Source organism: Podarcis liolepis (assembly GCF_965112155.1).
Source record: "Podarcis liolepis genome assembly, chromosome: 3".
Taxonomy (NCBI): Eukaryota; Metazoa; Chordata; class Lepidosauria; order Squamata; family Lacertidae; genus Podarcis; species Podarcis liolepis.
In genome coordinates this window covers 66,795,468-66,809,053 of record NC_139557.1, presented here as the reverse complement: position 1 = coordinate 66,809,053, position 13,586 = coordinate 66,795,468, and the positions used below count along the sequence as shown (strand labels likewise).

Genomic DNA, 13,586 nt, shown 5'->3' with positions numbered 1-13,586 from the left:
TTAATTAATTAATTAATAGAAAGACACCATTTGTGCTAACTCAAGACACAAGAGTCACTGTGTGGAAAGCCATTGCAAACATTAGCAGTTTTTCTAGCCAGTCATGAAAAATTATGTGGAATATGATCTTACACTGCACTAACATATGTTTGGTTTGGATAGCATAAGTAATGCAAACAGGAATGGTAAGATCTAAGACTTGGTAAATAAGATACAGATTTCTTTCTAATTGCTACACTGAAAACACCTGGATATAATTTATATACGGTACTGTAGTAAAGTTTCATCTCTCCAACAATAATCTGCACAGACCTTTCCAAAGTCAGAAACTTTTTCTAGCAGAGCTGAACTTGGACGCTTGGAGAGACCATGTTTAACATACCCAACACAGAAGCTATTGTAGAATAAATTTAAACTACACAAAAATCTACACTTGTCTCGGTTTGCATTCATACCTTCTAACTTGTCCTCATCGTTCTCCATTAGAGATGGCAAGCTCACACCCACTGGCAAACTCACTGGCTTGGCCAAACAATAACTTGTCTTATTTTCCAAGACAATCAGGAAACAGGATATTAATAATAACATAATTTTTGCCAATAATAGCATTATCCTTTCCATTTTCCTTTGATTTGTTTATGTCTATGTATACATAATGAAAAAGAAGTATATAAGTTGCTGTATATTGCTTTCTTTAAAATACATGCAGCACCCTTAGCCCATCAGCTTCTTGATTTCTCCAAATGCCCTGCACCCATTAAATATTTCCTGGCCAGTGGCAGCAAGAAGAGTGATGGCTATGCATAATGCCAGGTCACTAGAAAGAAAGGGGAGAGAGGAACAGACCTTCCTCTTTCCCTATCACCATGTGCCACCCAACACTGCTAACCGGTAACTATTTTGAGGAAAGCAGGTAGGGTATTCTGGGGATCACAAAAGGATGCTGGAATTCCTTATCTCTGGCTCCAATTATACTTCAAGCAAAAATTTTAATATTGAGGCTTGTAAAGCTCACCTCTTCCTTAAGGCAAGTCTTATGTGCCTCTGAAGCTCATATCAAAGTCTGAGCTCAGCAAGCTCCACTGCCATTTCTACTCTCCCTTGATTATGCCTTCTTTATGTTCTCTTACTGGAACAGTTAGTGTTTGCCACATGCCAATGCGCTGCCTAAACAAGTTACATTTTATGTTCTCACTTAATTGTCAGCAGTGCTTTTGTGAAAGTTTGCAGTACAGTGGTACCTCAGGTTACATACGCTTCAGGTTACACATGCTTCAGGTTACAGACTCCGCTAACCCAAAAATAATGCTTCAGGTTAAGAACTTTGCTTCAGGATGAGAACAGAAATTGTGCTCCGGCGGTGCAGAGGCAGCAGGAAGCCCCATTAGCTAAAGTGGTGCTTCAGGTTAAGAACAGTTTCAGGTTAAGAACGGACCTCCGGAACGAATTAAGTACTTAACCTGAGGTACCACTGTAGTTGCATTTGGCTTGTTGATCTTGAAAGGCTATACAGTGGTACCTTAAGTTACAAATGCCTCTGGTTGCAAACGCTTCAGGTTACAAACTCTGATAACCTGGAAGTGTTACCTCGAGTTGAGAACTTTGCCCCAGTATGAGAATGGAAATCGTGTGCTGGTGGCGCAGCAGCAGCAAAAGGCCCCATTAGCAAAAGCACGTTTCTAGTTAAGAACAGTTTCAGGTTAATAACGGACCTCCAGAATGAATTAAGTTCATAACTAGAGGTACCACTGTAACTTAAACTGCCTGGCGATTAAACTGCACAGTATGAAAATACACACGTTACTCATTTTGCTCCTTTTTTACACTGAACACTCCCAGCCTCCATCTCCACTTCTATGACCCCATACATAATACTAAAAGGTTTAAATTTTACAGAATATCCTTGAATCGGAATATTGATAGTCAGCTTAATCTGAAGTTTAGAAAACAGCCCTACATAAATGTTGAGCTACAGTTGTTTTAGTTCTTTCATATTATACTATTAACACTCAAATTTCTCATCTGCATAAATAATTACAGAAACGCAAATACAATAAATCACAATTCCAGTACCATATGAAGCATTTAGAAAAACCATGCTTTAACATGATCACCTACAAAAAGCAACAGAGTTGTTTAATTTTAGTGGTTGCACATGTTCATCTCAAGAGATATTCAGCCTCGATAACTGTGTGTCTTCTGTACCAATGAGCTATGTACAGCAGCAAAATAAAAGGATATGAAAGCCCCAGAGCAACTTTTCTACCAAGAGGCAAACCTAGAATCACTATACCAAAATTATAATAAAAAAGAAAATAGGAAGTGTGGTTTCTGAAGTAAGAGATAGTGCAAAATTCTAGAAGATTCTTTTTAAAAAAAAAAAAAAACATCTGGAAAACTTAGGCATAGCCTGAATGCCTGTTTGCTTCTATCAGCTGTTCCATCTGCTCACCAATTCCTGTGCTTCACAAGTTTAGGAGCAGCTGGGTTAGAACATATCATATGAATACATTCAGACATTAAAAAAAAAACCACCCCCACTTCAGAAAAACACATACCAATATCCCGTTTTTCATAAACAGTGATGGGGCCCTCAAGATGTTGCTGGGCTACAATTCCCATCATCCCTGACCTTTGGCTATGGTGACTGGGGCTGATCAGAGTTCACTGGCAAGTTACTTGTGGCAAGCTGAGCCCCCACAGCAGCTATTTTTTGGGGGGGTGTCCCCCATAACATTGTACTAATGGGAGTCTTCAAAGGCAGCCCCTTATACAATGCACTGCAGTAGCCCAGCGTGGAGGTAGCCTGGGCATATTTCCCATGCCTGGTAAAATCAGACCAGAAGGAGTCAGAACTGGCACACAGGTCTCAGCTCAGATCAACATGTTTTTGCTTGGTTTGTCTCAGGACTGAATCATGTGATTATTGCTGCCAGTGGGCCAGTTTTCTTAAGAAGCCAGAATTACAGCCAGATTTGTATTTAATACTTATTCTATGCGTACATCTTTAGTGAGCCTTCAGTTTTAGTATGATCAAAAAAACTGTAAAATAAAAAATCAATTACAATTACAGATAGTGCAGGCTGGCAAGGTGTCTTGCTTTATAACTCTGAAGCACTTTATGATTTTATCAGTTTCAGGGTTTGGTTGTTTAATAATCCAGCCTTCAACTACACAAAAAAATTGTCTTTATTGCAATACTGATTGTTGCTTTGAGCTGTACTACGCTTATTCTGGCTTCCATCTTCCCTTCCCTATCTGCACACATTCCCACACATTTGCTCGGGGTATCTGTGTGTGTCCCCCCCCCCCCCAATCTTCTGGAGCAGGTTTTGACGGTCTGCGGGGGGAGGGGGCTGTAAGGAAGAACAAAGTAAGGGAAAGTTTCATTGTGCAAATTGAACTTTCTTGCACAAGCAAAACAGCAGCACTGGACACCTCCCACTATTTTTGTTGTATCTATAAGCATGACAGGTTATAGTTAGCAGGTCTATGAAGTCAATGAAGTACTCCACCCCAAGTCAAAACTGTCAGAAAGCGTGTACCAAGAAATGTCAGGATAGATGCAGTCAGGGAATTTAAGATGTGCTTGCTAATTTAAGGGGTGCCCAGCTAACTGGAGGTGTAAACAGCTGCGCAACAGGGAAAGGTATACAATGGGATCAATGAATCCATCATGGGCCCCGCACTCCCCATCTGATTGGAAATGTAAACTGCTGAGGAGCACATGGATCCATTCCTTAGACAAATCCCTATTATAGTTTCATACATTCTACAGTGTAACAGAGGCATTATACAGAATCTCTCATAATCAACCTGCCTATAAAACTAAAACAGTTATCTCCAATCATGAACAAAAATGATTAAAAAAAACACTTTTAAGAACATTCGTATGAAAACGTCAAGTGTTTTAATTATATTATGGTTCAGTGGAAGGTTCAGCAATCTTGATATCTCTCCAAACTACTACAGGGGTTTCTTTTTTTGGGGGGGGGGGTAGGGAGGTGTAGTGATGTTCATTAAGATAAATGAACTGATGACATTTCTGCCAATTCTGGGCATTCTTAGAATTCCCATCTACAGGTTGTATCTAATGGTTTTCTCCATCAAAGGAGGCAATTTATTTTTTCTCCCCCTTTGGTGCACCACTACACAAATTTGTTGTCCTGGTTATCAAGATCTATGCTAAGCATATTGAGAACACAGGTTAAATGCCTGACCCCACTTACATGGGTGCAAGCTCTGCTGAACTGATTAAGACTGGTTTCTGGAATTGTGCCACTTCAAAAAAATGTGTACTGTATGTACTGGGAAGTATTATGATTAGTGTGCAACTACAGAAAACAGACATATGTAAATAATTCCCTCAAACTGTACTGTACACTCCTAACTGGCTTTAAGGCTACAGTAGTTTGTATCCACTGGTGTTATGGACTTTGCAGATGAAGCCAGCTATTTACAACACAGGGTGAAAGATTACTTGCTACCCAGCCTCAAAGACCTCAGGTTCCAGTAAGAAATACATGCGAAGTAAACATGGACTGGTTTTTACAGTCATTTTTTTAATCAGAAAACAGATTTATCATATTTTTATCCCACTCTTTTCAATCTAACAACAATGTTGTAGGTAAGGCTCTGGCCCAAAGTCAGTCAAACTGATCATGGCAGAAATATGTTCCCTTAACTACCAACGTCATGAAATGCAGCTTCCGAAAACGCCTATTATCCAAATCACATAAAATTTCTTATTAGCAGAGCAGAAAGGGTACACAAACAAGAATTGTGCATTACAGCTCTGCTAGCTGCAATCCACCCACTTCCAGAAAGAGTTCCTGTGGAAATCCTTAACTGCTACAAAATTGGGTGTTACTGCCTAAAGGATATAAACAATGACATTCTGTTTAGTTTTTCAGCTTACAAAGTCAAAGGGGCTATACAATTCTGGAAGTACAGAGACAAAAAGGCTGCATTTTAATAATATATAAGGAGTTGTTAGAATAATTCACAAAAGTATAACTATGACTGGTAAATCAATTAATTTTTTCTGTTGTTCTCTGAGTGCCTTAGGAGGTAGGAAGGCAGATATATTGAGGTTTATGGCCCAATAGCAACTAGGCCTCATTACATCACACAATAGTCTTGTTCAATCACTTTACCAATCAAATGTTTATTATAATCAACCAACCAATAAACAATATACGTGAAAGGGTCTGGGGGCAGGAATTCACAGCACCACTGCTTTACTCTGTTTGCTTGCTTGTTTGTTTGTTTGTTTGTTTGTTTCCTCCTCAAGTTCCAGCACTGGTTTCAGAATCTGGTAAGTTATCATATTAGCAGCATTACTCTCAGGGAAGGGAGAGTTGTAGAGGAACTTCAGGATCCCAGGTAAGTGGGTTCTCTGGCTCTGGGAGAGGCAGAAGCTCATCCTGCTTTCTGATAGGTGGGGGTACTGAATTTGTACTCAGTGATGACAGCTGTCTCCAATCCTAGCTTCACAGGCTTCTCTGATTATCCACCCAGATGTCGTTTCTGTCTAGACCGAATTCAGCGGAAAAAATGGGATATAAATAATAATTAGGCTGCTGGTGTCCTCGGCCTGCCCCAAGTCAGCAAAGTATGGGGTAGAACACCCATGAGATAGCCTTTGTCTCTTGGTCTCTTCTCCTCTTGACCTCGCATTTCTCTACTCCCTATTGACTCTACCCTCCATTCTCTCTCATACACCTCTTGCCCTTATTGCTCTCCCAGGGGGAGGCTTTCTGAAACCTCACACCTTCTCTGTAAAATTACTCCAGTATCACTTACTAGCCTTCCAGGGTCTTACCAGGGACCAGATAAAAGTTGTCCAGTTTTCACCGGTCCATCTTCCTCTGGACTTCCATGTCCTGTAAGTACTTCCTGCCCGTGAAGCTCTTTATTTCCCTTTCTCAGACAGCTGTGGTTTCAATGAAACCAGTCTGTCATGAAGATACACTTTCCTGGTAGCAGCTGCCTCCCTCTCAGCGACAGTGTGGTGACCATAACACTGTTCGTTTCCCACCTGATTGCAGATCAATCAACAGCCTGGGCTTGCAATAGTTTGGGCTTACAGCTGAGCAGACAGCAGCACTGCACTTCCCCAACAAAAATTGCACACCAAGTGGGTAAGGTGTCTGTTCCTTGCATCAGCTGCCAGAAGGTCACATAAGCAGAGATAACAATATACAAAAATACCAGTGATACAAGGTCAAATCTCATGGATCTCAGTACAGTACTAGCATTTGGCTTTTTACTGTCCCAGCCAAGCAGAAAAAATCTTATGCGCAAATGCTATTCTATTTGGGAGGAATAATGCACCGTTATCCAGGGGGGTTCAGCTCATTTAATTAAAACAAGTACAATCACCCTCCTGTGGGCTTTAAACTGTGAGTATCCATTTAAATATTATTTAGATGCATATCTTCTAAGTACTGGGGCCTGTGCTGAGTTTCATGTTTATATCAATTAGGGATATCAGCGGGCTAATAAAAGCTTTATGTCTTGCCAGTTTATAAGCCTTTCCACTCTTGGATCCGGAATTTTTATTCCTTTATGATCTTATATGCCCATATTGCTTCATCATGGCCAAAGTGCCTGTTGATGAAGCTAAACAGCCGGCTTTTTCTCAAGTAAATAGAATTTAATATCTCACTCTACCCACCAGCAGAAAAACATGCTGCACTTTTTTAAAAATGTAAAAAAGTAATCAGCACAGCATTGCACATGGCCCTGGTTTGCCTGAGGCTTTAAATCTATAGCAGCAGTCAAGAACTAGATAGGCCATGAGATCAATATAACACTGGGTACTAGGGTGATGGACCACAGCGCCTCCCTCGATTGCTCTGCCTTGTACTGCAATCTTTCTTAACACAACCTTTCATCCATATCATGTAGCACTACCAGGTCCTGACTAATATTAGGCTTCAAAGGGGGAATGTATTGTAGATACTTTCCCATGGATTGAGTTATGAAAGTACAAAAACATGACACGTCTACACCGGTTTGGGTAAGAGAATAAGCAAAGGCTGAGGAGGCATCCTGGATCAATACAAAAATAGGGCCTAATAGATGCAGCTCACCAGGCACATACATAAGCATTTAAAGTATGCGTTAATCCACATCATGACAGCAGATGTTTTGGAAAGCACACATATTTGAATCTCAGTCCTGATATCTCTTAAGCTACTCATAGTTGCAGATGTGCACTGAGCCATAAATAGATTTCTCTGTTGTGAGTCAAGATTAGTGAAAATCTTTACATCTTGATCATTTGAGAAGCTTACTATGTCACTTGAACATTTCTGTGCACATGTGCGCACACATTTATACTACTGTAACGGCGCTGGCCACGTGACCCAGAAGTGTCTCCGGACAGCGCTGGCTCCCGGTCTCTTAAGTGAGATGAGTGCACAACCCTAGAGTCGGACACGACTGGCCCGTACAGGCACGGGTACCTTTACCTTTACCTTTAATGGCGCCTTTTCACACTGCCTTCATAATTTGGCTCATTCCCATTATGCAAAAATGTATAGAAGATGACCTGGGCCACTTGGGAGGAGCCAATGCTGTGGCTGCTTTCCACACCTGTGCTGCTCTAGTTCCAGGAGGGGCAGCGATAACACAGTGATAACACAGGGTTCTCCCACATGTCATTCCCCCCTTCCTATGCTTAAAAAAAGGCTTTTTGAAGTACTTACTGCTAATTTTAACTGCTGTTTTTGATGTTTTAGTTTATTTTTTGCATTCACATTTTTATCTGTAAACTGCCCTGAAAACTGACATCAAAGGGCAGTGTAGAATTTACATAAATAAATGCAATTAGCATACTGGGGCTGATCTGCAAGCATTTTTACTGCATTCAAAGCAAACTACCCTTCCTCTTCCCGGAAGTTTTAAAAAATAGTAATAAATTCTGCAAGTTTGCAGCAGAAGCTGGTCATGGAAAGCACTGATTGATGGCATCCAACAGGTCACCAAGAAGCCTTCACCACTCAATTTCCAGAGGAGTACTGCATAATTTAAAAAGCTTCTTTTTATTTCGAAGCTAAGAGACGAATGTAAATATGTATAAGCATTTTACATGAGACTTTACAAATGTTCAGTGAAGGACAGGCAACCTGCCTTAAACATTGGTGAAGAAAAAAGGGTAACAGCTGAAGCAGTGCTGGATGTATGTACATTTGTCAAACTGCAAAGCCAGGAAGAAAGCAGACTTACACCACAGCTGACGGATCTGCTGTGCAGTTTTTTATTTTTAGAATTATGACTACATCAATTTTTATCCTTTAGTGTTTTAAACATTAGCCCTTTATATAATGAATTAATCACAAAATCAAAGTTTAAAGAGGTATTGGAAGTTATCTAGTCCAATCTCCTGTTGTGCAAGATCTACAGTGCAGGAAGCAACAACAGCAGCCTTGACAGATAGTTATCTAGCTTCCACTTAAATACATCTAGCAAAGGAGTGCCCACCACCTATTGAAGCAGGCTGTCCCCTGCCCAAGTTTCTCCAAACACTTACCTGAAGCCTGCTTCCCTGCCATTTCCACCCACTGTTTTTCCAGAGCAACAGAGAATAAATCTGGTCTATCTTCTATATGACAGCCCTTCGGATATTTGAAGATTACTATCATGTCTCCCCTTACTCTTCTTTTATAAAGGCTCAGTAAAACCAACTCTTTCAATAGCTCCTCATAGGATAGGCCTTGGTTTCCACCCATACCCCTCACCATTTTGATCATATTCCTCAGGACATGTTTCAGTTTAACAATATCCATCTTTAAATGTCCAGCACTAGATGTGGTCTGGATAGCACAGAGCAGAACAATTGTTTTCCTTGATCTGGACACTATGCTTTTGTTACCTGTTTTATATGCGATATTATCACAAATTATCAGAAGTGTAAGGATCTCAAATACAGGTACATTTTGTGGTAATCAGACATGAAAGAAAAGCGAACCAGGTGAAATTGTCAGTAGCCAATACAGGTTATCAAGAACATTCAGAACCAGTATTTGAACTGCATTTCAAACAAACTCTTATAAATATGATTTTTTAGAATTTCACTACATCTTAAGTTTTTAACTTGGCACCCAGAACATCAAACAAGGATCCTATTTTCCTGTCACACCCAACTTGGAAAAAATATTTTTTATGTATTTATGGTGTTTCCTCTGTGAAATAGTACTATAAAGTCTGTCATGATTTCTATCAATTTATCCAACAATAATACAATTACAAGAAATACTTTCTTAAATAAAGTATTAGTTTCCAATAAGACTGAAAATAAGATCACATTTTGAACCTCTCCTTGAGTTGTTGAATCAATAATTCTAAACAGGGCAAAAGAAAAATGCTTCTCTTGCTCCAAGAAAATTAAGACACATACACACATTTGGACTAAGCATCAAATATTCTGGAAGCACAACTTGTGCTTTTGATTTTAGTAGACGTATTTAACATTAAAGAAAAACAATTTAAATATACTTTGTTCAAAATGAAATGTGCTTCATTCCATTTCTACCATTTTAAAAATTACTGGTAAGGCCTCAAAGACTATTTTTTTTAAAAAATATGTTCTTTCCCTATGAACAAAGGCACTTTTGTCATGGTGGTGTGTTAAAATCTTCATAAGGCCCAGCTGCTTCTAAGGCATGGAAACAATTTTTGGCTCCTCTGACATTAAATGGGAGATGTACTTATATCAGCAAACACCTACATGTGCATTAGCCAGCCTACTCCTTACAAATAGTGAATTAAGGATGATATACTTTAAATCCAATTTACCCCACTCCCACCCTGTTATACTTTGCCATCATTTAACCAGAACTGCATCCCACCTTTGCCAGCTGTCCTCCCACTTGTTATATGAATTGTGACATACTATTTGGACAGCTTCTTAGCATCCTTTGTTTGGTTAGGGAGGATTGGTGGAGATCCATAACAAGAAGAGGAGGAGTTTGGATTTGAAATCCCACTTTATCACTACCCTAAGGAGTCTCAAAGCGGCTAACATTCTCCTTTCCCTTCCTCCCCCACAACAAACACTCTGTCAGGTGAGTGAGGCTGAGAGACTTCAGAGAAGTGTGACTAGCCCAAGGTCACCCAGCAGCTGCATGTGGAGGAGCGGGGACGCGAACCCGGTTCCCCAGATTAGGAGACTACCGCTCTTAACCACTACACCACACTGGCTCTCAAGGCCTTTTCTGTGACAGCCTCTAACTTTATGAAAAGATTTTTTTTAAAAAATGCAAGCAAAGAACCAAGCAAGCAGGGAAACTAGCAAGTGTGAAAGTTTAGGGAGGGGGCATGAAAAAAATAATCAGAAACATTGGACAACTTTAGCTATAGTCCAGTCAGCACTCACCAGATGAGATCGTAACTGAAAGGAGTAATTAAATTTTAATAAATATTTAAATTTATTACCATTATTTTATTGCAGAATTTATTGTAATTTTATTACAATGAATGTTGCTTTCATAAATCTCTTCACTTTTAACCACCCCAAGTTTCTTCTGTTTTTATATGATAGTGATAATTATCTATTGTTTTTAAGTCTAGATACTAAAACCTGCCTTTGTTTACTAGTATGTTTAGATATTCAGCTTTCTTTCTTTTTCCCAGCTGTACCAATTGGCAAAAACTAATTGGGGACCATAGGGAACAGAAGCTTGTAGTCTATCACTAATGCTAGGCATAGTTTATCATCGTTTGAATAAAACTATAGCATTTATACTTTTATATTTCATGAAATACCTAACAGTACAATAGTATAAAACATTTCATGTACTTGTTGTAGTAAGTTTGGGTTTGTATATAAGCATACAATCCTAAGCACACTTACTAGTGAACACTGTGGACCTTACTTCTGAGTAAGCATATCCAAGTGTGCGATGAGTATTGCATATATGGCATATATTCCAATCTTTCGGGGGGTATTTTTTTCCCCTGTGAGAAATGTGAAATTTTTACCCTATGGCTTTCAGGTTTCCATGCATTTTGCACCTCTAAACAGGTTGACAAACCAAGATTGTTGGAGCCATTCAAAGTCAGAATCCAGTAGTTTCCCAGGCATATGCCCATATTTTACCTAGAAACATTTACAGTCAGGCCAAGTCAGAGAGAATAAATCAGCTGCTAGAAAGAGGAGGAGAGATGGGGGAAGCAATGTTGTAGGTTAGGAGAACAATGTTGCCCCTCCTCTTCCCCCACCCTACAGTTTTGAATGATTCAACCCAAGGGCACCAGTGTGCACACCATGATTTGAGTTCCAGTGCACCCTGAAAGCATTTGAAACAAATTATTTATTTTGGGTGTTTCATTTTAGGGCTGAAATCCTACCTCTGCCATCGACTCGTTTTCTTGGTCTTAAGTAAGACAACTTGTTGCCTTCTACTGCATTACTCAGTTTTCAACATCATCATCTGCAGAAAGCTTAGGTAAAGGTAAAGGGACCCCTGACCATTAGATCCAGTCATGACCGACCCTGGGGTTGCGGCGCTCATCTTGCTATATTGGCCGAGGGAGCCGGCGTACAGCTTCCGGGTCATGTGGCCAGCATGACTAAGCCGCTTCTGGCGAACCAGAGCAGTGCACGGAAATGCAATTTACCTTCCCACCAGAGCGGTACCTACTTATCTACTTGCACTTTGACGTGCTTCCGAACTGCTAGGTTGGCAGGAGCAGGGACTGAGCAACGGGTGCTCACCCCATCGCGGGGATTCGAACCGCCGACCTTCTGATCCGCAAGTCCTAGGCTCTGTGGTTTAACCCACAGCGCCACCCACGTCCCACAGAAAGCTTACAAATGGCATAAAGACATCATCCTATTCATCCCATGATAAAGTAGTGAAAGGTATAGAACTCTGAACATGGAGGTTCAATTTAGTTATCATGGATGGAAATTGAAGGGTCAGGTAGGTGGAGTTTTGTTGGCTGTAAGGGAACGGCTGGACGAGGATGGACTCGGTGGGCTTCCACGTTCTGGAGCACTAACTGCCACCGGGTATGTTTAATTTCTACTGTGTGACAGCAAAATCTGATGAGTTGCTGGAATGTAACATCTTTGTTTTTCTAATTCGCTTTGTATAATTCAAAAAACGTCATTTACTTTGCTTTGACATGACAAACAACAATTTAAGCCATAGATACTAATACATTCTTAACAGCCGGATTGTTTTACAGCCAAGTAAGTCTCTACAAAAACACCTGCACTCACGAGATTGGTTTGTTTGTTTTTTAAAGCAGAACATACCTGGCTCTCTGATGCAAAGCCATTCAAAAGGGGCATCACAAAAAGCAAATCAGACTTTTATATTAAATGATGGAGCTCTGTTGAAAGAAAGATGTTTGGTTGAAACATTATGGAAGGAAAAGGCTTATATCAAATGTTATCTCATTCAGCTGTTGGGCCCTAGAAAGAGATTAAGACAGTCTTGGAAATAAGTGTTAAGAGGTGCTCACACTGTCTCCTGCATACTCTTTCTCCTTCAGCTTCTGCCAATTTGAGAAAGTGTCTCTTACCAGTTACTGGAGAGCACAACCATGTGTGTTTGGTTTGATCCAGCAAGGTTATTCATATGTTCCTACAAAAGGCAAAAGAGAGGAAGTGCTCACACAGGACAGGGGCGGGGGCGGGGGGCAGTTTCAGCTGCAATGTTTATTTTATTCTCCACAGCTGAATGAGATGCTTAATTGTACAGCTAGATTAGTGTGAGTGAATTCAACATTTAAGAAAACAAGGGAAAATGTAGTAGCTTAACAACGGAAGGAAAAATTCATACCTGCACAACTTGAACCCCAACCATAAATATCTAGCCTGCACATAAGTTTTTAATTCGCTTACATTCTTGTTTTAAATTTAGAATTCCCAAAGTCCCAATTGTTTTTCTATGTACTTTACTTGAATAAACTGCATTAAGCTGGGAATTATGTATAGTAAACAGTAGTGATCTGAAGACTCGTGTGCATGTGTGGAATGCACTTTGACAGAGGCTCATTTCCACACAGCCCTCAGCTGTACACCTCCCCACATCACATGCAGTTCTGGAGATCTCTTAAACCTCATAACTGGCCTTTTGGGAAACACAAGGAAGTCTGTCAAGAACAGTGGAATACAAATGCCACATACAGCTCTCTGGGCGTTAATCAATTGTTTAAAATCCATATGTTTGAACTGTCTTAGGAGACAATGGGACAGTGCACCTTTGGAGGTAAGGTCAAACTACTGAAGAATTACCAGCACCTCTATAACCATAACCTGTGGTTATAGACTGAGAGCTTAATGCTTCTCCAAACTAAAGACAGTGAGGAAAGGGTTCTGCAGCAGAATCAAGATTGAATTAATTTTGGTTTGGGTGTAGCTAATGTGAATTCTATTGAGGATTTTGCTTTGCTGTGGATTTGCTTTAAGAAAAAACCAACACTCATCTCCCAGGATCTATACAAGGGTGTGTATGCCAGCGTTCGAAATTAGCTGGGCGCCAGTTGCATTTTGCCTGGAGATGTCCAGGTACCACCCTTGGTGCCTAGCATTTCCACCTGCCTGGCTACAGTCAGCTGGTCTGCTG

General features: G+C 40.2%; 1 protein-coding gene across 10 annotated transcripts in view; it reads right to left on the bottom strand.

The window, feature by feature from the left end:
• The window catches only part of SASH1 (SAM and SH3 domain containing 1), a 522,300-nt gene that overhangs the window by 109,263 nt on the left and 399,451 nt on the right, over positions 1 to 13,586 (bottom strand). The window contains exon 1 of one of the 10 annotated variants that reach the window (XM_083496237.1): positions 12,272 to 12,322. The exons of the other annotated variants lie outside the window; for them this stretch is intronic. Coding sequence (XP_083352363.1) covers positions 12,272 to 12,307 — 36 coding nt within the window. The 5' untranslated portion in view covers positions 12,308 to 12,322. Of the gene's footprint in view, positions 1 to 12,271; positions 12,323 to 13,586 lie in introns of those variants that run through there. 10 annotated transcript variants of the gene reach the window in all.